This window comes from Mytilus californianus, unplaced genomic scaffold, assembly GCF_021869535.1.
Source record: "Mytilus californianus isolate M0D057914Y unplaced genomic scaffold, xbMytCali1.0.p SCAF_12, whole genome shotgun sequence".
Taxonomy (NCBI): domain Eukaryota; kingdom Metazoa; phylum Mollusca; class Bivalvia; order Mytilida; family Mytilidae; genus Mytilus; species Mytilus californianus.
Window position 1 is genome coordinate 63,335,902 of NW_026262604.1, and position 23,666 is coordinate 63,359,567.

General features: G+C 32.5%; 1 protein-coding gene across 3 annotated transcripts in view; it reads left to right on the forward strand.

Moving 5' to 3' along the window:
- The first annotated feature begins 3,506 nt into the window (after window positions 1-3,506).
- LOC127722175 (ras-related protein Rab-8A) overlaps window positions 3,507-23,666 on the forward strand; it is a 33,626-nt gene continuing 13,466 nt past the window's right edge. The window contains exons 1-7 of one of the 3 annotated variants that reach the window (XM_052229065.1): window positions 3,507-3,694; window positions 9,444-9,504; window positions 15,583-15,643; window positions 16,265-16,342; window positions 19,458-19,547; window positions 20,634-20,750; window positions 23,029-23,052. In XM_052229065.1, coding sequence (XP_052085025.1) covers window positions 3,571-3,694; window positions 9,444-9,504; window positions 15,583-15,643; window positions 16,265-16,342; window positions 19,458-19,547; window positions 20,634-20,750; window positions 23,029-23,052 — 555 coding nt within the window. In that variant the 5' untranslated portion in view covers window positions 3,507-3,570. Of the gene's footprint in view, window positions 3,695-9,443; window positions 9,505-15,582; window positions 15,644-16,264; window positions 16,343-19,457; window positions 19,548-20,633; window positions 20,751-21,430; window positions 21,484-23,028; window positions 23,053-23,666 lie in introns of those variants that run through there. The other 2 variants (XM_052229067.1, XM_052229066.1) reach the window with 2 other exon arrangements.

Sequence of the window (23,666 nt, forward strand, 5' to 3'; positions counted from 1 at the left end):
GCATAAAATGTGTATAACTTACTATTATGTTCATGTGCAAATAAAAAGAAATTCATTCTAAAAAAAATGATTGTATAAAAACGTAGAAACAGTACGAGCAGTGGCGGATCCAGGAGGGGGCGGGGGTTCGAACCCCATGCACCTTTTTTTTAGCTCACCTGGCCCGAAGGGCCACGTGAGCTTTTCTCATCACTTGGCGTCCGTCGTCGTCGTCCGTCGTCGTCGTCCGTCGTCGTCGTCGTGGTTAACTTTTTACATTTTGAACTTCTTCTAGAGAACCACTGAATGGAATGAAACCAAACATGGCATGAATGTTCCTTATGAGGTGCTGGCCAAGTGTTGTTACTTTGTAGCTTATCCATCATCCAAGATGGCCGCTAGCGGGGGACTTCGTTTAACATAGGACCCTATGGACAATACATACAAATATTTCTTTTAGAGAACCACTGAATGGAATGAAACCAAACATGGCATGAATGTTCCTTATAAAGTGCTGACCAAGTGTTGTTATTTTGATGACGATCCATCATCCAAGATAGCCGCCAGAGGGGGACTTAGTTTAACATAGGACCCTATGGACAATACATACAAATGTCTTCTTTTAAAGAACCACTAAATGGAATGAAATAAAACATGGCATGAATGTTCTTTATGAGGTGCTGACCAAGTGTTGTAACTTTGTAGGCGATCAATCATACAAGATGGCCGCCAGCGGGGAACTTCGTTTAACATAGGACCCTCTATGGACAATACATACAAATGTCTTCTTTTAGAGAACCACTGAATGGAATGAAACCAAACATGGCATGAATGTTCCTTATGAGGTGCTGACCAAGTGTTGTTACTTTGTACCAAATCCATCAACCAAGATGGCTGCCAACGGGGGACTTAGTTTAACAAAGGACCCTATGGAAAATATATACAAATGTTTTCTTCTAGAAAACCACTTAATAGATTGACACCAAACATGTTATGAATGTTTCTTTTGATGTACTGACCAAGTGTTGTTACTTTGAAGCTGATTTGTCATTGTCCTTATAAAGTCATTTTCTACAATTTCAATGAATTTATTGGTAATTTCTGTAAACTTTACAAAAGACTTCTGCTTTTTAGCTCACCTGGCCCGAAGGGCCACTTGAGCTTTTCTCATCACTTGGCGTCCGTCGTCGTCGTCCGTCGTCGTCGTCGTCGTTAACTTTTTACATTTTGAACTACTTCTAGGGAACCACTGAATGGAATGAAACCAAACATGGCATGAATGTTCCTTATGAGGTGCTGACCAAGTGTTGTTACTTTGAAGCCGATTCATCAACCATGATGCATGGCCGCCAGCGGGGGACCTCGTTTAACATAGGACCGTATGGACAATACGTACAAATGTCTTCTTTTAGAGAACCACTGAATGGAATGAAACCAAATATGGCATGATCGTACCTTATGAAGTTTTGACCAAGTGTTGTTACTTTGAAGCCGATCCATTATCCAAGATAGCCGCCAGAGGAGGACTTAGTTTAACATAGGACCCTATGGACAATACATACAAATGTCTTCTTTTAGAGAACCACTGAATGGAATAAAACTAAACATCGCATGAATGTTCCTTATGAAGTGCTGACCAAGTGTTGTTATTTTGAAGCCGATCCATCATCCAAGATGGCCGCCAGAGAGGGACTTAGTTTAACATAGGACCCTATGGACAATACATACAAATGTCTTCTTTTAGATAACCACTAAATGGAATGAAATAAAACATGGCAGGAATGTTCTTTATGAGGTGCTGACCAAGTGTTGTAACTTTGTAGGCGATCAATCAACCATGATGGCTGCCAACGGGGGACTTAGTTTAACATAGGACCCTTTGGGAAATACATACAAATGTTTTCTTTTAGAGAACCACTGAATGGAATGAAACCAAACATGGCATGAATGTTTCTTTTTATGAGGTGCTGACCAAGTGTTGTTATCCATTCACTTCAATGTTTTTGTTACTGTAATTTTATTATTTATTGGGAGTCTAAGTTTCTTTGTAATGTATATATAATTTGTAATGTATATATAAACGGCTTATTTTAAATGATTGATTACTAGTATTGGCTGCTTAACGTCCAGTTGCAAATATTTCATGCACATTCAGGACGATATCAAATTAACAATAAATACAAAAGGAAGGTCCTGTAATAGAATCCGTTCAAGATGAAAGTCGGCAAACTTTAGATCGTCACTGAAAAATGAGGGTATATTGGATAGGGACAGAAATTTTGCCTTGCAACAGGCAACCAACGAGTTGTTGCAGGAGTTCTTAACCTGCAGAGAGCGTGGCACTCTCTCTACACGCCCCATTCTGACTGGACGTAGCTGCATACCCACACCTCCTCAAATTTGATTGTCGTACGATAAGTTTCAAATGCGCAAATAACAAATACGGAATTACCCCTTGATAATAAAATTAAAAATCCCGTTTCCTTGTATTCGCTTTTTAAAAACAGAGGTGGACTTAGGGGGCAGGGTCACCAATCGCCTAATGGTGCTACATATTTGATAAATTCATATACTTTTTTACAAGCATCGTCCAAACGTTGGCTAAGGCTAGGCCTCCACCTTTTCAAATTCCTGGATCCGCACCTGAAATATGTACCGCATCATTGAAGCCACTCGTGGAGGTATCCGAGTCAAAAATACATACATATACTATCAATAACCATATTTAGAGCAGTAATCACAAAGTTGACAAATAATTTCTCAGTCTTGCTGTTCATTTATTTAGAGAATCAAAGTGTGTCAAAATCAGGTCTAACTAATTAATTTTTTGACTTAAAGAATCATATTTATCATTTTCATCCTGTAGATCAAACACGTTAGCCTCTTGTTTTATATTATATTTAGTTTTTCAGAAAATATTGTTTTCGTTTTGATTTGGTTTTGTAAATATTATTTCGTTTCGTTTTATTCTTATTCCGTTCCGCTCTTGTAACAGGTATCCACTGTTTAGTCCTATCCCTTTCCTATTTTTTAATCAAAAATCAAAATATTCAAACTGTCAAAAATCGAAATGATCAAAACTGTACGTTCAGGTTTTGTATAAATATAATACTTTAGTATTATCAAAGTTTGCTTAAATATCTTAACTATTTAATTTTTAAACAAAGTTTATAATTTTAAAATTTTGATTATTTGGTAAAAAATTTCAAAATTTCAAAAAAATAAAAAAAATTGGAATTCTGTTATTTTAAAACTTTGATCAAAAATCCAAAAAACTAAAATTTGAAAACTTTTTAATATAAATTTTGAATTGATAAGTGTTACACGGACCTGGTCTGAGTAGTTTATTTTTATTTGAATATGAATCTTTATTTAAGTCTCTTATGCAACTATGCATTCCAGTTTCACTTTAAATATAAAATATACTTTTTCTTATTTTTCCTAGCTGTTCGAAGTTCCCGCAAAAATGAATGTTCTATAAAAACATAGATGACTATGAAAACTTCCGAAAAAACCCGGAAGTGCCATTCCGAATACGTCACTCCATTTATGTCAATGAGGGTGTTTCCTGTTAATTTTTAGTTCAACAAGATGGCGAAAACTTACGATTATTTATTTAAACTCTTGTTAATTGGCGATAGTGGTGTTGGAAAGACTTGTGTTTTATTCAGATTCTCCGAAGATGCCTTTAATTCAACATTTATATCAACGATAGGTAAAAATCTAGAGAAAAACTAATAGTGGTCACTCGGAGTACCTCAATGTTTACCTGTATTTTTTTCAAAACAAAACTTAAAAACATTCGCTTTTATCCCATTCAAGCTTGATGCTCATCACCAAGGCAAATCATTAAACTTCCCAATAACGAAATCCTAGGTCCAGTATAAGTAGTACAAAAAACTGCACAATAACAATACCTTTCTTAACAATGGCTGAGTGAGTCATCAGTCATCATTGTGAACATGACATTATTTTAAAGCATACATGTACATGTATGTGAATGACATATTGTCATTGTTTTTTTCAATAATAATGGTGTCATTTTTACATTAGCACAAGAAGTTTTGATCCTTTTGCAATAGGAAAGACAAATTGCTCAGTGTTATTATCATGATTCTATAGTATGCTTAACCATGTTAACATACACATGATACATGTACATGATGTAAATGTATGTGAAAATTTATTGAAAAAAATATTCAATATACGACATGTACGATGCAGTCCGGTAAATCCTCCCACATAAGGCTTTGATCGTATGTATTTCTGCTTAATTATATACAAATTGTATCAAATCTTATTTTAAATCGATTCACTGACAAATCAACTTTGACATTGTTTGAGTAGTTTATCTCATTTCCCAAAAAATATCTGAAATAAATTTTAAAATCACAAAACAAGTGGGTCATCTGTGTTTTTATCGGAAAGGTGTTTGTTCGGTAAATCCGCCCATGTGCAGTAAATATGTACATGTATGGAGGGCCAGTTTATCACAAATTTATGAAAGGAAAAGGTGATCTATTTATTAATAGACCACTTATATTAAAAGAGATTCCAGATAATTCAAAAAGAATTTCAAGTCAGAAATGAGTTTTGTAAGCAATAACAATGAATAATATGATTATCGTTAGCTTTAGGAACTGTATTATAAATATCACTAGATATTTTCGTAATAAAGGATTTTTCTTTAAAATTTGACATGCAATGATGATAAGTACAGTTCGTATGAATAAAATAGCAGACGAAATATTCACGGAAGTGACAATTACGGAAGAAATGGGAGTGGGCGAGTTTACCTGACAGGCAGAATTACTGGACACTACTGTATAAATTTTACTTTGTCAAATACAATGTACCAACTGTAGCAATCCCCCTGGCAAAATTTTCCACCTCATTCGCCATAAAACCAAATAAAGAATGTGTGGTTCTAGTTACCATGGTTACCCGACCAACCCTACAATGTACTATAAACCCCTGACCGTAGAACTTTTTTTTTTCATTTTTGAAAAATGAATTTTGAATGATCCCATTTTGTTGAATGTGAATTTCAATGATTAAATTCACAGACTTCTGTAATCTGAATTTCCCTTAGAAGTATCCACTATGGCTAATTATATATATAAATACATGAAATATGCAGCAAATTCATAACAGAATGCAACAAAATTAACTACATTGTAAAAACGTAACATGTCTGTTTATCTACAACCAAACATATAGAAAATGGCATACATCCGGTAGGGGTGTGTATAATACCGGAATCAGGAAACCTACCGACCCTATTTCTTTTCAGGATGTAACTGGAACCACACATATATATTTATTTGGCCTAAAGATCATTAACCCCCTCAAATAACAAGAAAAAATATTGAGAACTAAACTTTTAAAAAGAATTTTATTGATGAGTGAAGTATCTGGTTCTACATTTTAACTTATTTCATGTATTTTAAAGATTTAGATGTCTTCTGTTTGTCCATTGGGGATCAGAATTACATCCTTTCATTATTAGTATTATTTGTCAGTTATGTTTCACAAAAGCTTTTTTCGGTGGTGAATTGTGGATCGACATTACAAACACCGAGATTTAATTGCTAGAACGTGCACAGCGATATGTGTGTAAATCGATACAGGGACTACCAAGGCAGGGTTTGAAATTAGCAGGGGCCCACTCGCCATTGGCCCCTAAAATTTGGTGTGGGCTACTAAAATTTCTGCTATTCTTGTATATATCTATATATTTATATTGGCTACAAATTTTACGCTGCGGGCTACCATGCCAAAATTTTAACTTCAATCTCGGCAAGGCAAACTAGATCTGATATCATGGATATGGTCAATACTTTAAATGGCTGGAAGTCCACCATGTCATACATAGATGGTATCAGGTCCGTTCGCGCCCAATACACGTTCGCACCCTATACGTTCACACCCCACACGTTCGCCCCCTACACGTTCGCACCCTTTTTTTTATTAAAAAACCTGATAAATTTTTAGATGTTTTGTAGATGTTTATATCAAAATATTTTTATTTTCATAAATAAAAATTCGGGAATTTAAATGAAATATTGTTTTAAATTGATTTGATGATTAATTATTAAATGTTAATTATGTATGATTACTGCTAATTGGTATTTATACACAGCCTAATTTGGTGTTATTGTTGATTGTTTAAAAATCATGATTGTTGTCATGGTTGTTTTAACTTGCTTTAAATGTAAATACTGCATGTATTTAGCTTGGTATGAGTAAAACTTTGAAGATTTTAAATAAAAAACATGAAAGATAATTGTTTTTAACAGCTTGGCTCCTTTGATCTCATGTGTGTCAGAATCTCACTTTATTCATAAACAATGAAAAAAAATATTTATAGCAATACACTATACAAAACATGATTACGAATTATTCAACACATAAAAAAAAGGTTGTCAGAATCCCATTTCCTTTTGAAACAATAAAAAAGAAATATTTATAGCAATACACTAACCAAAACATGATTAAGATTTTATCAACACCTAAAAAAACGTCAGAATCTCACTTTATTTAGAAACAATGAAAAAAAATAATTTATATATATATATATATAGAGAAAGTATAAATTGAATACAACGTTCAAACCTATGATTGCGTTGGATAAAAACCGCAATTTTTATACGTGTGCATTCAAAACAAATTTCTTGTTAGAGGGGTCTAAATACAGCACAAACAACATTTTCCAAAAGACCAAAAAAGTGAAAAAGTATATTTTAACAAAACGCATTTGACTAACAGGTCGAACAACAAATGTTCTTAAACCCTGCTGACTGCCATTGGCGATTGCCAAATAAACGGATCACCGATGTAATAAATGGATCTTAATTATATTTAATACTAAACAGAAAACAATAAACTTGCGGAAAACATGGTATACCGCAAACATAAGGTGCAAAGGTTTTTGTACACCATATCCGGATTTCGACAATTAATGTCTCTTCAGTGATGTTAGGAATCGAAACGGTATTTGAAAACCATACAATTTACTTCAATTTAGGATAGACTCTTGAATTTTGAGGAGTCAAAATAGGATGAACGGATCATATAAACCCGAAGGCAAATATAATACAAGCCCAAACGAAAAAATATAAACAAGTCTAAATTGAAAACAACGTTCAAACCTATGATTGCGTTGGATAAAAACCGCAATTTTTATACTTGTGCATGCAAAACAAATTTCTTGTTAGAGGGGTCTAAATACAGCACAAACAACATTTTCCAAAAGACCAAAAAAGTGAAAAAGTGTATTTTAACAAAACGCATTTGACTAACAGGTCGAATATATATATATAGAGCAATACACTTACCTAAACATGATTAAAAATTATTCAACACAAAAATAAAATACTGGTCGTCAGAATCTCACTTTATTTAAAAACAATGAAAAAAAAATGTTTATAGCAATACATTTACCATGACACAAAAAAAACCTTGTCAGAATCTCACTTTATTTAGAAACAATGAAAAAATATATATTTCTAGCAATACACTTACTAAAACTCATTTACAAATTATTAAACACAAAACCAATAAAAATTGGGCGCGATCGTGTAGGGTGCGAACGGACTTTGGGTGCGAACGTGTAGGGTGCGAAAGTGAAAGGGGGGCGAACGTGATTGGGCACGAACGGACCCGGATTCTACATAGATGAACGGAAAATGCTATTTCTTGGAAAGTTAGTGTTAATGAAAGACTCAATGCTTCCGAAGAAGATATTTCTTACCTGAACAATGGAATTTAAATATAACGGTGTGAAGCAGATTTATTCCTGTATACATAGAATTCTAATCAATTATTGACTGTCAGACTTTGATACTTACCTGAGTACATGGAGTACGGGTCATTTCCCGACTTACATTCAATGGAAGAAGAAAGTCAAAGTTGCCGTCCAAGAAACTGAGGCATCGTTTCAGGACAAAAATAGACAAGGATTTTAAATTCTTCACACGTATACATACACTTTCAGGAGGTCTTCATTCAGCACACCCATAACTTATAGAACAGTGTTGTTTTATTGTCAATCTGTGTACCTTCACCTGTCCATACGAAATACTGTATTTTCTGTGCGACAAATGCAGAAGGTTTTTCGGTGATATAACTCTTCACATCGTACGTACTCTCTTGTGAATCTTTCCAGTCAGAAAGGGACAAGTTTTGATGTGATCTGATAGATATAGGTCCAATCAAATCCAGTGCTTATCTTCATAGTTTAACTGACAAAGACTTTTTAGCATGTATCTTATCTTGTCATACAGACTTTGATCTGGACGAAGATGAAAGGACTATGTTTCAAAAGGCCTGCATCACAAACATTTATTGGTATTTGACTGGATGTGTGCGACTTGAAGATGTACAAATATATTGGTGTCTAAATATTGGTCAATAATTTGTGTATACTGTGTGGACATTGCTACTTTCTTAGGCTTAGAAACGTCTGATTTTTCTCTTTTTACGCATTCTTCATGTTTTATATATTTTTGTAAAGGTTAATTTTGATATATATATATTGATTGTAAATATACATGTTCTTAAGATCCTATCTTCAAACTTCACTTTAAGTAGCGTTTAACTACTGGTAATGCACTCATTATTGGAGGAAATTAAGATATATATAATTTGTAAATCAGAATTTCTTATTTAAGGGCTGATTTTAGAACTCAATTTTTTTTTTCTAGGGGCCTTGGTGGCCAAGTGGTCTAAGTCAATGTAATTAGTCCAACTACTGTATCACTAGCGTGTCAACACTGAGGTTGTAAGTTCAAAACCCCATGTGGCAGGTGCGCTCGACTCCAATCTTAATTGACTAGGATTATCAGTTTTCCTTTCTTGTTTGATTGCTGGTGGCTGTAAAGTTTTTAGTAATCACTAATTATTGATATATTGAATTGTCATTTTCAAATCATATGCCTTGGTATGCCATTATTTATATACATTTGTAGGTGCATTTGTCAACACCCATGAAAAATTGTTCCAAATGGAAATCGAAATGTTAACAGGGGTGGATCCAGCCATTTTTAAAAGGGGGGTTCCAACCATATGTCCCCATTCAAGGCAGTGATCGTCAAAAAAAGGGGGTTCCAACCTCCAGACCCTACCCCCCGGTTCGGCCACTGGTTAAATGACATCCTCTCAGTCTGTTATTGAAAACAAAATATACTCTTACCAAATTATTTGGTTTATTGTTTATTTATTGGGCAAGTTTTTTTCTGTCTCTCAATGTCTGAATCATGTGAATTGTAAGTGGAAACAACTGGATCAAGAAAATATGTATTAAAAAAGTCAGATAAAGTATAAAAAATTTAAAAAAAACATTGAAATGAAAACAAAATCACTGGACACACTGTACATGCTGAATGAATAATAACATTGTACATTGTATCTGTTTGTGAGTAATGCACATTTAATGACCTTAATTTTTAATTCTTTCTTTGCAGGTATAGATTTTAAAATTCGAACGATAGAATTGGATGGCAAGAAAATAAAACTTCAAATATGGTCAGTAAAGTTTATTTATAGGTTTCAATAATTTCCCTATTCTATTTTTAGTAATTTTATCTAGGCTGGCTTCTTTCCTAGAGTATTTATAGGCATTTTCTTGTCTCGCCTTGACGAAGTCAAAAAGCGAGACATAGGTATGCTGTTGTCATGGTTGTCAGCGTCAACAATGTATTAGTTTGTGATTAGGTCTAGTTTATGGTGAACCACTAGTGGTAGGTCAATGATATTTGGTATGCAGTTGTATTAGCATTGGTACATCTCATTTCCATGTTTCCATGAAGATTATTGGGCCCCGCTGCCCCACTCCCTCAGTCATGGTCTATTTACTTTTGAAACTTTTCCTTAGTTTATATGTATTAGTTTGTGATTAGGTCAGTTTATGGGGAACCATTAGTGATAGGTCAATGATATTTGGTATGCAGTTGTATAAGCATGAGCATATCTCATTTCCATGGAGATTATTTGGCCCCGCCCCCTCAGTCATGGTCTATTGACTTTGGAACTTTTGGGAGATTAAAACAAGCTTAACAGAATTTTTGATGTTTGCTCATTAATTAATAAATTAGAGTTAAACCTTTTATCTCAAGAAATGAAGAACTAAGCAAAGAAATCAATTGAGCAAAGATGTTAAGTAACTGCATTGAGCCCATCTTTGCTAGCCAAGGGTTACGATCCAGTCCCCTCCTCTCCACCCTTGGCGGATTAAAATGGAATATCGGATCCATGAGGTAATGATTCCCATTGGTCGCAGTTGTTGCTGGCTGCATCCAATCAAAAAGCGCCTTTAAGATGATCACGTGTAATTGTAGAAAATGTAAATAAACAATTGCCACGTGCTGGTTGTGCAACAAGTCTTTACCTCCAAATCATAGGACTATATTTAGTGACAATTTTAATGAACTAATTGGAGTTGCTGTGTATATTTCTCGCGAAAATGTTGGAATGTCAATGTATGTTTTCGGTTTCTGCTTCACAAAATTTGTAAACACTAGACTTAACCTTTTTTACACCTCAACACTGAAGAGAGTTCAAGAGCTACCAAATGGTCAGGAATGATGTAGTCGGAATGGGCGTGACTTTTATCTACTGATAGATGGCGCAGCATAGTAATCACAAATGTTGGCTTAATCTGCCAAGGATGGAGAGGAGGGGACTGGATCGTAACCCTTGGCAAGGGAAGATGCACTGCGCAAGGCCTTCAAAAAATTTTCCCTGGAGCCTTGTAAATGAGCTGTATTTTGAAGATAACAGACAATTGAGATTTTCATTCTCCATGAAATTATACTTTTATGGATAATAAAGACAATTATTATTGACAGACAACTATACATTCTATTAAAGCAATGCAGTCAAGAAAATTTCAAGAGTAGAAGAAAATAAGACCTTTTTGTCTCGCCTTGCCTGTTTCTGGTGTCGGCGGCGACGACATCAACAATGTATTAGTTTGTGATTAGGTCTAGTTCATGGTGAACCACTAGTGGTAGGTCAATATTTGGTATGCAGTTGTATTAGCATTGGCACATCTCATTACCTTGGAGATTATTTGGCCCCGCCCCCTCAGTCAAGGTCTATTGAATTTGAAACTTTTCATAGTTTACATGTAATAGTTTGTGATTAGGTAATTTATGGGGAACCACTAGTGGTAGGTCAATGATTTTTGGTATGCAGTTGTATAAGCATTGGCACATCTCATATCAATGGAGATTATTTGGCCCCGCCCCCTCAGTCAAGGTCTATTGACTTTGAAACTTTTCATAGTTTACATGTATTAGTTTGTGATTAGGTCAATTTATGGGGAACCACTAGTGGTAGGTCAATAATATTTGGTATGCAGTTGTATAAGCATTGGCATATCTCATTTCCATGGAGATTATTTGGCTCCGCCCCCTTAGTCATGGTCTATAGACTTGGAAAATTTTGCTATGTTAACATGTATTAGTTTGTGATTAGGTCAGTTGAAGGGGAACCATTAGTGGTAGGCCAATGTTAATTGATGTTCAGTTGTATAAGCATTAGCACATCTCATTTCCATAGAGAATATTTGGCCCTGCCCCCTCAGTCATGGTCTATTTACTTTGAAACTTTTGCTTAGTTTACATGTATTAGTTTGTGATTAGATCAGTTTAAGATGAACTGCTAATGTTAATTCAATGATATTTGGTATGCAAATTTATTGGCATTTGCAAGTATCGTTTCCATGGAGATTATATAGCCCCACCCCTGATCATGGTTCATTGACTTTTAAACTTTTACATAGTTTACAAGTTAATGTTTGTGTTTAGGTTTGTTTAAAGGGAACGACTTATAATAAGTCAATGGTATTTGGTATGCAGTTGTATTAGCATTGGCACATCTCATTCCATGGAGATTGTTTAGCCATGTACCTTCAGTCATGGTTCATCAACTTTGAATATTTGCATAACTTACATGTTAAAGTATTACTATTTTAATTTCAACATTTGCATGATCAAAATTACAAAAAGGCGAGACATATCTCTGTGATAACAGTTTATTATTTATATAATGTATAAGTAAAAACAATCTGAATGTCTAAGGGATATATATAACTATACCTCCAAAATAATTTACCTGTACCTATAAATAAAAAAAACACTTATACATGTATAAGTATTACCCCTGACTGCATGTAATTCAACACTATTTCTGAATTTATTCAATAAATGAACAAACATATGTATTTCTTATATGTCAAAGAATCAGTTCAAAGTTCACATGTACATGTACATCATGTACATTTTGTACATGCTGACAAGTCTTCTTATGGCTACCTTAAGCTTTCCAAAAGTTATGAAATTCTCAATTTCAAAATCTAATGCATTTTGGTAATATTTGTAAAGTATAATGAAATATAATGTACAAGGAAAATGTGGAACCTGAGTCCTATTAAATTCATTTTACAAAAAACCTTTGTTGAACATTACATTAAAAAGATATGATTGATTGTGAATGCCGGAGGTTCTGGATGGGGGGTCCTTCATTTTTGTATTCTTTAATTATTTAGGCCATTTTTATCTATTCTTTATACTTTTTGCCCATTATTCTCTATTCTTTATATTTTAGAATCTCATTGTTTTCTATTCTTTAATTTTTTGGTCCATTTTTCTCTATTCTTTAATTTTTTGGTCCATTTTTCTCTATTCTTCATTTGTTCTTTATATTTTTTGCCCATTATTCTCTATTCTGTAAACCCCCATTCACACCCTCATGCAGATACAAAGTACAAATTACAAAATGTAGCTAGCGATAAGAGTTAAATCACTTATTATTTATGATAATACAAATGTACATAGAAAATTAAGGAAGTTATAATGAACTGAAGAAGTTGTTCATGATCTACCATCAAAACAAGGAAGAATTAAATACTTATATTGACTTATGTTTTTATATTATGTTTGTTTTTATCTTATGTTGAAATTAAAATACGAAATTTAATTGGTTTAAGATATAAATAACTATGGGTGAATGTTGTGTCACAGAGTTATTTTTATTATGCAGAAGAAAAACCTTGAACATGTTGAAAGTAACCCACAAGATTATTTAATTTATTATTGATTTGAAGTTGAGTAAATAGAGTAATTGTTCAAAAGTGCATTTAAATATGAAAATTTAAAATGTTTAAATGTCTTTTGTTTGCTTTAAGGGTTTATTTTTCAAAATATACATTTTTTAAGCTCACCTGGACCAGAGGGCCATGTGAGCTATTGTCATCACTTGGCTTTCGTTGTTGTTGTGGTCCTTCATCGCCATAATAACTTTTTCAGAGATCTTCTCCTCTGAAACTAATGAACCAATTTCAGCCAAAATTTGGGTGAATGGTTCATAGGGTATCAAGTATAAAATTTGTGTTTATTTTCCCCTGACAGTCAAACAAAATTTGTGTTTATTTTCCTTTGACAGTCAAACAAAATTTGTATTTATTTTCCCCTGACAGTCAAACAAAATTTGTGTTTATTTTCCCCTGACAGTCAAACAAACATGGTCGCTGGCCATGGACTAAACATAGAACATAAAGGTAAACTGTATTGATCATGTTGATAGAATTAAATGTTGAAAACTATAAAAAATAGAGGAAATCTGACAGGGGCATAAATGCTCAGAATGTTAAGATCTACCTACTACCTGTTTGGACCAAAATTATCAGATGACTCGTGAAGAAGTAATTGCCCTTAATCATGTTAATTGAGGATTTTTGGATAATTTTCATTTTTTTCCCCTATTAACTCAAACACTATATTAGATATGAGGCAAAAACTGGTAAGGGCAAAAATTATTCTATAAGAATGTGATATGACAGAAACCATTAGCTGAACCCTTTCAAAAGACAATTTTTTACTAACTTTTGAGTTTTCACCTATTATATCAATTTTTGACAGGTGAGTGATTCAGACTCTCAGGAGGCTCTTGTTATTAAATGCCGTTGCTGGTGTTAGCATGTTATATTGGTGTATTACATAAAAATTACAGAATGCTACAGTCTCTCTTGCATTGGTATATATGTACATAAATATCGATTACAGTATTGTGCTTATGAATGAAGTGTAAGAAGTACTTATGAAGTGTTATTAAGTGTTAAATTTAGGCAGTTTTCCATATCAGCATATCAGCACTTACATGAAATATGATCATTCATTGTTGTTATTAAGGGTAATTGCATTGTTCCTACATCAAAATGAAAAATTCTCAAGTTTCTCAATTAGGATTTTAGCAGGCAAGTCCATGGACTCACCATTTTTCAGCCATGGTGAGTCAAACAGCAGGAAGAAAATATGTATTATTGAATGTCTTTCTTTATTAAACAATCAGTTAAGTCAATGTAAGTCTTCCTTCATGTTCATGACAAATAAAAAATTTAATATTAAAATAAAAATAGTTTAATTTTATACTATTGTCATTTGACTTTCTCAATGAAATGTCGATAAATGGACTCTGAGCTTGTGCAATCATGATGCAACTTTGAAATCATCAGTTCAGAAAATGATGAGTCCAGATACTCATATATTGGTCTTACTCTTAGTGAGGGTGTAGATGGGAGTTGATAGAATAGAGAGTAATGGGCAAAAATGTATAAACATGATAAAGAATAGAGAAAAATGGCCTTAAAAATAAAGAATAGAGAAATGAAGGACCCCACATCCAGACCCTCCTTAGTGACAACCCTGAAAATGCTGTACACTATTAGTCAAATTTCCATTGTTTAAGATTTCGTTACTCACCAAAACATTTAAGAGTAGATATTACCCAAAATTCATTAGATTTGAAACACAGAATTTCATACCTTCTGAAAAGGTAGTTACTGTGGATTCATTATTATTCGTTGGATACCAATTTTCGTGCATTTCCTTGGTACTAGTGAACCTCAAATTTTAATGTTCAATGAAAGAAACATTTTATATAAGGTTGTATGCAGACTTTGGCAAAACCACGAAATTAAATAGCCACCAAAATGCAAGATTTCCATAATCTACAAAAATTGACACCCACTAAAATAAATGAATCCACAGTAATAAAAACCTTGTCAGCCTAAGAGCATTGTACATGTACATTTGAACTTTGCACTGATTCTTCAACAATTCATATGCAAGTTCTTCTATTGAACCAAATCAAATAAAGCTGTTCAATTATATGAAGGTTACTGTTTTGGTCTTTTTGTCCTTCTGATTGATCCAAACATTTATGCGGATGCTGAGGCCTAAATTAATATATTGTTTGTTTCCCCAATCCCGACCCTGCCAAGCCAGGTGTTGGTAGGTAGGTAGGGAAATAATATTATTTTTCCTAAAAGCTTGAACATTATTGGACGATCTGGCAAGCCTGAAAATCCAAAATGATTAAAATAATATTTGACTTAGTTTTGACAATAAAATTTTACGAGTAGCACCATTTTTGCAGGGTAGGTCGGGATTGGGGAAACAAACAATATTTTATTTTAGTCCTGATACTGAGCAAAGTTATATAAAAGGACTGAATTGACTTCTGAGTATATCAATTTCTACATGCTTTTTTATCTGAGATAATTTTCTTATGTAATACTATTATGGATAATTTTCATTGTAGGGACACAGCTGGACAAGAGAGATTTAGAACCATAACTACAGCTTACTACAGAGGTGCTATGGTGAGAATATTTATTCTGCAGCATATGCAATAAGACAAAATTTGTTTGAGATGTGGTATGATTGCCAACATGGCCAATGAGACGACTATCCACCAGAAACCAGAATTCAATTATCATGATAATAGGTCATTGTACAGCCTTCAACAATGAGGAAAAACCCTTACATGTACCTTATAGTCAGCTATAAAAGGCTTCGACATAAAAATTGTGAAACAATAAGAAAAGTACTGAAATAAAAGAGCAATGCGATAGATTGAAAGTCAAAAATTGACTAAGAGTACAAATACACTGTAACAACATGAACAAAAAAAAATGTTGAGCAACTTCACAGAAGACTTAGTTTTCTTATAATCATTGTATTGTTTTTCCGAGCCGATTGTTGGCTAAGTAACCTTCTTCTTCATGAGTTGTTTGTCTACCTTACTGTTACATATGAAAGTTGTCAATTAAATCTTGATTGCGATGCATGCCTTCTACTTTTTTAAATCAATCTGCTACATGTACTTAACAAATTCATGAAAACACTAAATGAAAATTTTAATTTGGCTTTTGTAAAGGCTATCAAAAACTTTATAGTTGTAAGGATAAATGTTAACCTATTATATGTTTTATACATTTCAGGGTATCATGTTAGTTTATGACATCACAAATGAAAAATCATTTGAAAACATTAGAAATTGGATTAGAAATATTGAAGAGGTATGGTTTTTATTTTTTTATGGCAAGAGTTACTTCCCTTGGAACAATGATTAATCATCAAATTCATTACATATTACGTTTAAACTTTATAATGTTTTCTGACAGTCAATAGAGCAGTACTGCAGCAGGAACTATTTTCACCCAAAAAAACCTTCCAAAAAAATAGTTTTTTTTTAGTAATACAGCTCCCCCCATTTATTAGTTTAATATTTTTTTTATCAAGAAATAAAATGAGAATTATCTTCAATTGTTCAAAATAAGGATAAACAACTTTTTTGTGCTGTTTATTCATGACAGAAGTGTCAATTAATGCTATGAGGGAATTGCATTGTATGAGTTTTCTAATATTTCAACTTTTTGAATTTATCAGTTATGACGAAATTTACAGCTGTAAGATTGAAAACATAGTTACTGTCACACATCTACTTAAGCTATTCTGGGCATAGCCATTCTCATATGTTTATTTTTTGTTTTGATATGTTTTTTCTGGGTAGAGATTGCATTTCATGCAATCAAAACCTCATAGAACTGACTTGATATCTATATCTTCCAATGTTTATCACTACCTTCATGACCTTTGATAGTTGAAGAGAAATAGTGATCATTATTTAGATCATATCCAGTCAATGTCATGCATTGATGAAATGTTATACTATCAACTGGATATAACTGCAATTCAAACAGTTTTTTCCTATCTTGTGAAATATACAGAAACCATGAATGGGTACCCATTATCTGTTTATTGTCCCCCACGCAACACGTTGCAGGGGACATAGAAATATCGTGCATCCGTCCGTCCGGTCTTGTTAGCGCTCTCACATGTACAATTCTTGCCAGATTTTTATGAAACCTATATCATGGGTTTATATCAGCAATGTCTTTTACGAGTTCAAAAATCAGTGCTGATCAATTATTTTTAAAAGAGTTTTATGCCCCTTGAAAACATTAATTATATGGAAAATTGCATTGTTAGTGCTCTCATGTGTACAATTCTTGCCAGAATTTCATGAAACTTATATCATAGGTTTATATTAGCAATGTTTTTGACTAATTATTTTTGAAAGAGTTATGCCCCTTGGATATACTAATTAGGGCCCTGCCGAATGGCGGCCACCCTATAGTGATCAGTCTGTCCGTCCGTCTGTAACAAATTGTGTCTGCTCTATATCTAGAGAACCGTTATGATTTCAAAGTTTATACTTGACATGTATATTAACCAACACCAGAGGGTGTGTCATAATGTATGTTCAACTTCCTAGGTCAAAGGTCAAGGTCAAAAACTTTGGTTTTAGTTGACAACCCCATTTCCTATGGTAAAGATCTTGTCCGCTCTATGTCTTGAGAACCGTTATGATTTCAAAGTTTATACTTCATATGTATATTAACCAACACCAGAGGGTGTGTCATAATGTATGTACAACTTCCTAGGTCAAAGATCAAGGTAAAAAAACTTTGGTTTTAGTTGACAACCCCATGTCCTATGGTAAAGATCGTGTCCGCTCTATATCTTGAGAACCGTTATGATTTCAAAGTTTATACTTGATATGTATATAAACCAATACTAGAGGGTGTGTCATAATGTATGTACAACTTCCTAGGTCAAAGGTCAAGGTCAAAAACTTTGGTTTTATTTGACAACCCCATGTCCAATGATAAAGATACAAATTTTTTACCACACATTATTCACAGCGGGGCCCACAGAGATGGCTCCCATCTCAATGATATCTAGTTATATCGAGAATTGCCGGAATTTTATGAAACTTATATCATAGGTTTATATCAGGAATGTCTTTGACACTTTTGAAAATAAGTGATGATCAATTATTTTTAACGAGTAATGCGCCTTGGAAATATTAGTTATTATGGAAATGGCATTGCATTTGCTCTGAAGGCTTTCATTTCTTTAAGATATTTATAAAAAGTTTTAAAGAACCAAAAAAAAAGTTTTTATTTTTTAGTTATTGCCCTTGTACCTTGGATAGATAAAATATGTGCAATACGGGGGACATTAGAACTCTGTTCTTTTATTTTCATATAAGTTGATGAAAAAATCTCCAAATCAATATCATGGCAATTATAATTTTTTTGCTTTTATTCACATAAGAGAAATATCCCCATATGGTTGCATGAAATTATTAAATTCAATTCCTCAGACATTCTGTAATACACTTTATAACTCTTTGTTCGTCATTACTGGACATCACAGAAGTTCCTGTACAATTTGGACGTCACAAGACAATGTCTTGACACTAAAAAAGTTTAATTTTGTATGATGTTAAAAGTTCAAGTGTCACAAATTCTAGGGTCAAGTTCGGTAGATCCTCAGTGAAAAGGTCTTCTCAAAAATGTCAACTGTACTTCTTAGGTTAGATTTTGAAATGTACATAGATTTAAGTTACATTCAGGAAACTCTGAATAAAAGTATCATATATCAGTCAGACATTCTATTGAAACAAGTGATTTGGTGTCACTCATGTAAGTTTTATGGCATTAGAAAATAGAAAATGTAAATATCACTTGACACCAAACTTAAAAATCATTTAAAATTACAAATTAACTCAAGCTTAATCTTTTTTGGTCATTGAAAAAAAACTATATGTATGACAGAAAGATCTTTTGATCAAGAGTAATGTTTATTTGGAATATTTTCTAAATTAAGACAAAAGCTTGAACTTTATCATTCTACGGACCAGGAAGTAAAATCATGTACATTGTACCTTACATTGTTGACCTGTTTTAATGATTAAGAGTAACTAATAAGTAATTCAGTACTGTTTAATTCCTAAAAGGACTTTTAGGCAGTATTCTACTGACATTATATGCTACAGGAATCACTTTACTTGGTAATTTTTGAAGATTTTTATTTCTAAAAAAATGGTTAGTGATTATGAAATGACTTGTAATAATCCTGATGGTATATTGCTTTATGTGTTTATAAAAATCTACCCCAAGCTTTAAAGAAACATAGATGCAGTCAAACTGAAAAAGTTTTTAGATTTTCAATTTTATTTTCTTCCAGCATTTCTTCTATTGTAGCAACATTGCTTATCACTAAAGCATATAATACATATGTTTATGTCATATGATATAATAAAGTGATTGTTTCTATTTCCAGCATGCATCACAAGACGTGGAGAAGATGGTTTTAGGCAATAAATGTGATATGAACGACAGAAGAATGGTGTCGAAAGAAAGAGGAGAAAAAGTATTTTACGCTTACAATATAAAAACTAATGTACAAACAAAGAACAAGAAGAAAAGGAAACTTTGCTGAAAAGAAAATCGACAATTTTTTGTCTAAAATTCTTTTAGCAAGTTATAGTTATAAAAGCACAAAAATTACCTGGCAAACAAAATTCATTGTACATGTGAAATTTGTTATCTATTAATATGTCAATTTTGACAGTTATTTTCTCAACACCTAGAATAATATAAACTTAAACACTCAAGTAAGAATACTGTATTTGTTCTTTTTTCACATGCGCTTATTTTCACCAATAAGGTATTGACAATGAATTTACATGTGTTTAACTTGGCCGTATTTAAAAAAAATCTCAACTCTTGAATAATGGTTGTGAGGTTCTTATTATACGAAGTAGTTAAAGGGTTACTGTTAATAGCAAGTAGAGTTAAGTCAATACCTTCTGTAGTATTTCAAAATAGCAATGCTTATTCAATCATTGAAACTGTTCTCTGTTAGATAGAGGCATTGTTCCATTTGTATTTTCACCAGTATTTCTCTTCATGAAAAATATAGCTACCAGAAAATTCATGAATATAAAAAAAATTTACAAAAATACAGAACTCCAAGGAAAATTTAGAACTGATAGTCACTTATCAAATGGCAAAATTAAAAGCCCAAGCACATCAAACGAAAGGAAAACAACTGTCATATTCCTGACTTGATACAGGCATTTCCTTATGTAGAAAATTGTGGATTGAACCTGCTTTTATAAATACAATACGAAAGAAATACATATTCAGTAAAGTAAGTTACTATACAACTTTCAACAATGAGCAAATCCCATATCATATGGTAAGCCATAAAAGGCCCCTGGATGACAATTCAATTCAAAAGAAAAACCAAGCGCTTAACTTACTACAACAATTGAAGAAAAAGAAAAAAAAAGAGGCCAGACAGCAACAAATGACATCCTTTGAAATGCAGACTCGTCACTTGAGACAATCACATACACAACGAGTAGGGTTATGTATATTTGTATTTCTAAAGTTTAATGCATGGTTATATGCACTGAGATTATATTCTAATTTGATATATTTTGTATTTTAGTTAGCAATTGAGCATGGTATTAAGTTTATGGAAACAAGTGCCAAAGCCAGTATTAATGTAGAAGAGGCCTTCTTTACCTTGGCAAGAGATATCAAGGCAAAAATGGATAAAAAATTGGTAAGATATCTCAATTATATCAAATTGAACCTTATATATGTTATGCAATATTAGAATCCCAAAAAACCAATGAAAAATAATTGTATAGCAATAGCATATTTCATACAGAACGTAACTAAATGTTAGCATACAATAATATATCATTTTGCAAAACTAGAAATTAATCTTCAAATTTGTGACGTCATTAGTGACAAAAATTGTTTTTAACAGGTTTTCTAGTGTTGCTATATAATTCAAAGATTATTGCGTACATATTGTTGAATACTATCCCCGAGCAATATAAAATTGGGTCTAAAGACAATATTCTCCGATATTCATGCCATAACTCTATGTTATAAAGGATAATATAAATCACTAAAATTATTAAATACAGTACAAGAGAACACAACAACAACAACCTTTAACTGACACATATGAGAAAATAGACTAACAAACAAAGATATACAACACATAGTCAAGAAAATCTTACTTGTGAGACTTTTGAGAGATTTTATTAAATAAATCCCATCTTCAGTATTCTTCGGGAAGATGTTATATTCTCCATGACTGTTGTTAGTCAATGGTGCCTGCATCGATTTATTAAATCCTGAATGTTGTTAAATATAAAGCATTGTAAAGTACTAGGAGTGTTTTTATCATTAAAATTACGTACAAGCAATAGAACTTTTAATATTTTGTAGAAGATGGGAGTAAGTGATATTCATCTTCAATAGCAAATTAACTCTGACAGCAATTAACATAGTTACTTATAAAAAAATTTAACACAAGTACTCTTTCTATTTATGTATACACACATAGTCTCTCGCTAGAGTTAGTTTTACTGTTTTATGACACTAAAATCACACACAACAAATATATCTGGTAAACAAATGGAGCATGTTTGAAGTTTTTTGTGATTTCATTCTTACAGACACCCTTTACACTTGTTAGTAGTTATAAGTGTGGGTATTCACATCAATAACATGCAGATACAGTGAAATCAGATCTCATCATACAAATTATTGGAAGGATTAAAAATACTTCTTATGTTGAAATTTGTCTTCCTAGTCTGTGGGTCACTCCTTTATTCTGATCATTTGTTGGTTCTATACAAGCCGTCTTCCTGGTCTGTGGGTCACTCCCTTATTCTGATCATTTGTCTGTCCTATACAAGCCGTCTTCCTGGTCTGTGGGTCACTCCCTTATTCTGATCATTTGTCTGTCCTATATAAGCCGTCTTCCTGGTCTGTGGTTCACTCCCTTATTCTGATCATTTGTCGGTCCTATACAAGCCGTCTTCCTGGTCTGTGGGTCAGTCCCTTATTCTGATCTTTTGTCGGTCCTGTACCAGGTTAAAGTTTTCGGTTAACTTTGATGTTGTTTAACATGAAGTTGTTCACATCATATTGAAACAAAGTACACATGTTCATTACGATATAAACTTTTAAACTTATATGCCATATTGTAAAATCACTTGTGTTGCAATGGCAAAATTGTGCTGTACACAATGGCCAAAACAATTATTTTAAATGGCAAAAGGAGACACAGATCCTATCCTATTGGTCTTAATGATAGATGGAATAAGGTTTGTACAAGTCTGGCTGATCATTCAGTTCACATTTTGTATACTGATTTCCTCTGTATCTGCATGAGTTGACTAATTGGAGCTTATATTTCAATAAAGACACTGTATATTCAGATTAACCATTAATCACATTATCATAGAAATTTAAAACTTAGAAATGATTGAAAAAAAAGAAAATTCTAGACTAAGCATTAAAGATATTTATGGTTACACATCAGTTATCTGTGAATTAGTGGGGAAATTTGAAAAAAAAATGTATTGCTCACGTGTACCTATTTCAGCAGAAATAATGTGAAGATAACAAATTTAATTAGGTGTGGACTTCTGTTCATATTCTTATGGTAGATTTTTTACTATCTAGTTTTTGTGATTCAAAAGTATAACTCTAATATAACAAATTAAGGTGGTACCTAACACTACAGGGAGATAACTCTTTAAAAATCAACTAAACGTTTTAATCACGTTGTATTGTTAAGGAAATATTAAGCTTCTCAATGATCAAAATTAGTGTTTGTCAAACTGCTATATAACCAATGAAATTTTTCTGATAAAGTGGTTGGTTCAAATTATTTGAAATTTTTATATTTTTGTCAAAGGGTCAAAGTAAACATTTTGTCAAAATTTTAGGAAAATTAAACGAGCCAAATTAATATTAGTCAAGGTGTTGGGTACCACCTTGAAATAAGAACTATAAAATATTGAATATTTTAAAAGGCACATGATCATCTGTTAAATGCAGTAAGTCCATTTTGAACAACTTGCGCTATTTGAGCTTTATAAAATAATAACATAAAATCTGCTTATACCTACTTTGTTCTAAAGATCAAACAAGAAATGAAATTTCAGGCAAATTGCAAAATATCTTTAGATTTTTTAAATTCAATTTCTTGCAATCTAATCTTTTTCTCTCTCTTGATTGGTCAAAAATCAAATATATTTTACTAGAACACACAAATAAATTTTCTGTTTCTCTGTCCTCATGTGTTTCTTATCTGTTTCGCAGACTTAGAAATATATTGTGTTTCACTTAGCCTTACTACAATAAGCATATTTTACACATTTTTAAAAATAAATTTATATATGGCATTTAGGGTCTTATATAGAATTATAAAAAAAAGGCTTTCAGTTTTGGCCTTTCTTAGTACTGATTATTAATTTTATATTTTATAAAAAAAAATGTATGATATAAATCAAGGATTTGTATAGTCTCAATATACAAATCCTTGTATAAATTTATATATGGTACTTGGGATTACTATAAACAAGCTGACTTTCAGTTTTGGTCATTTGGCCTACATTTGTAAATACTGATTATTAATTACAAAATTAAATTTTTTCAAACTGATTGAAAG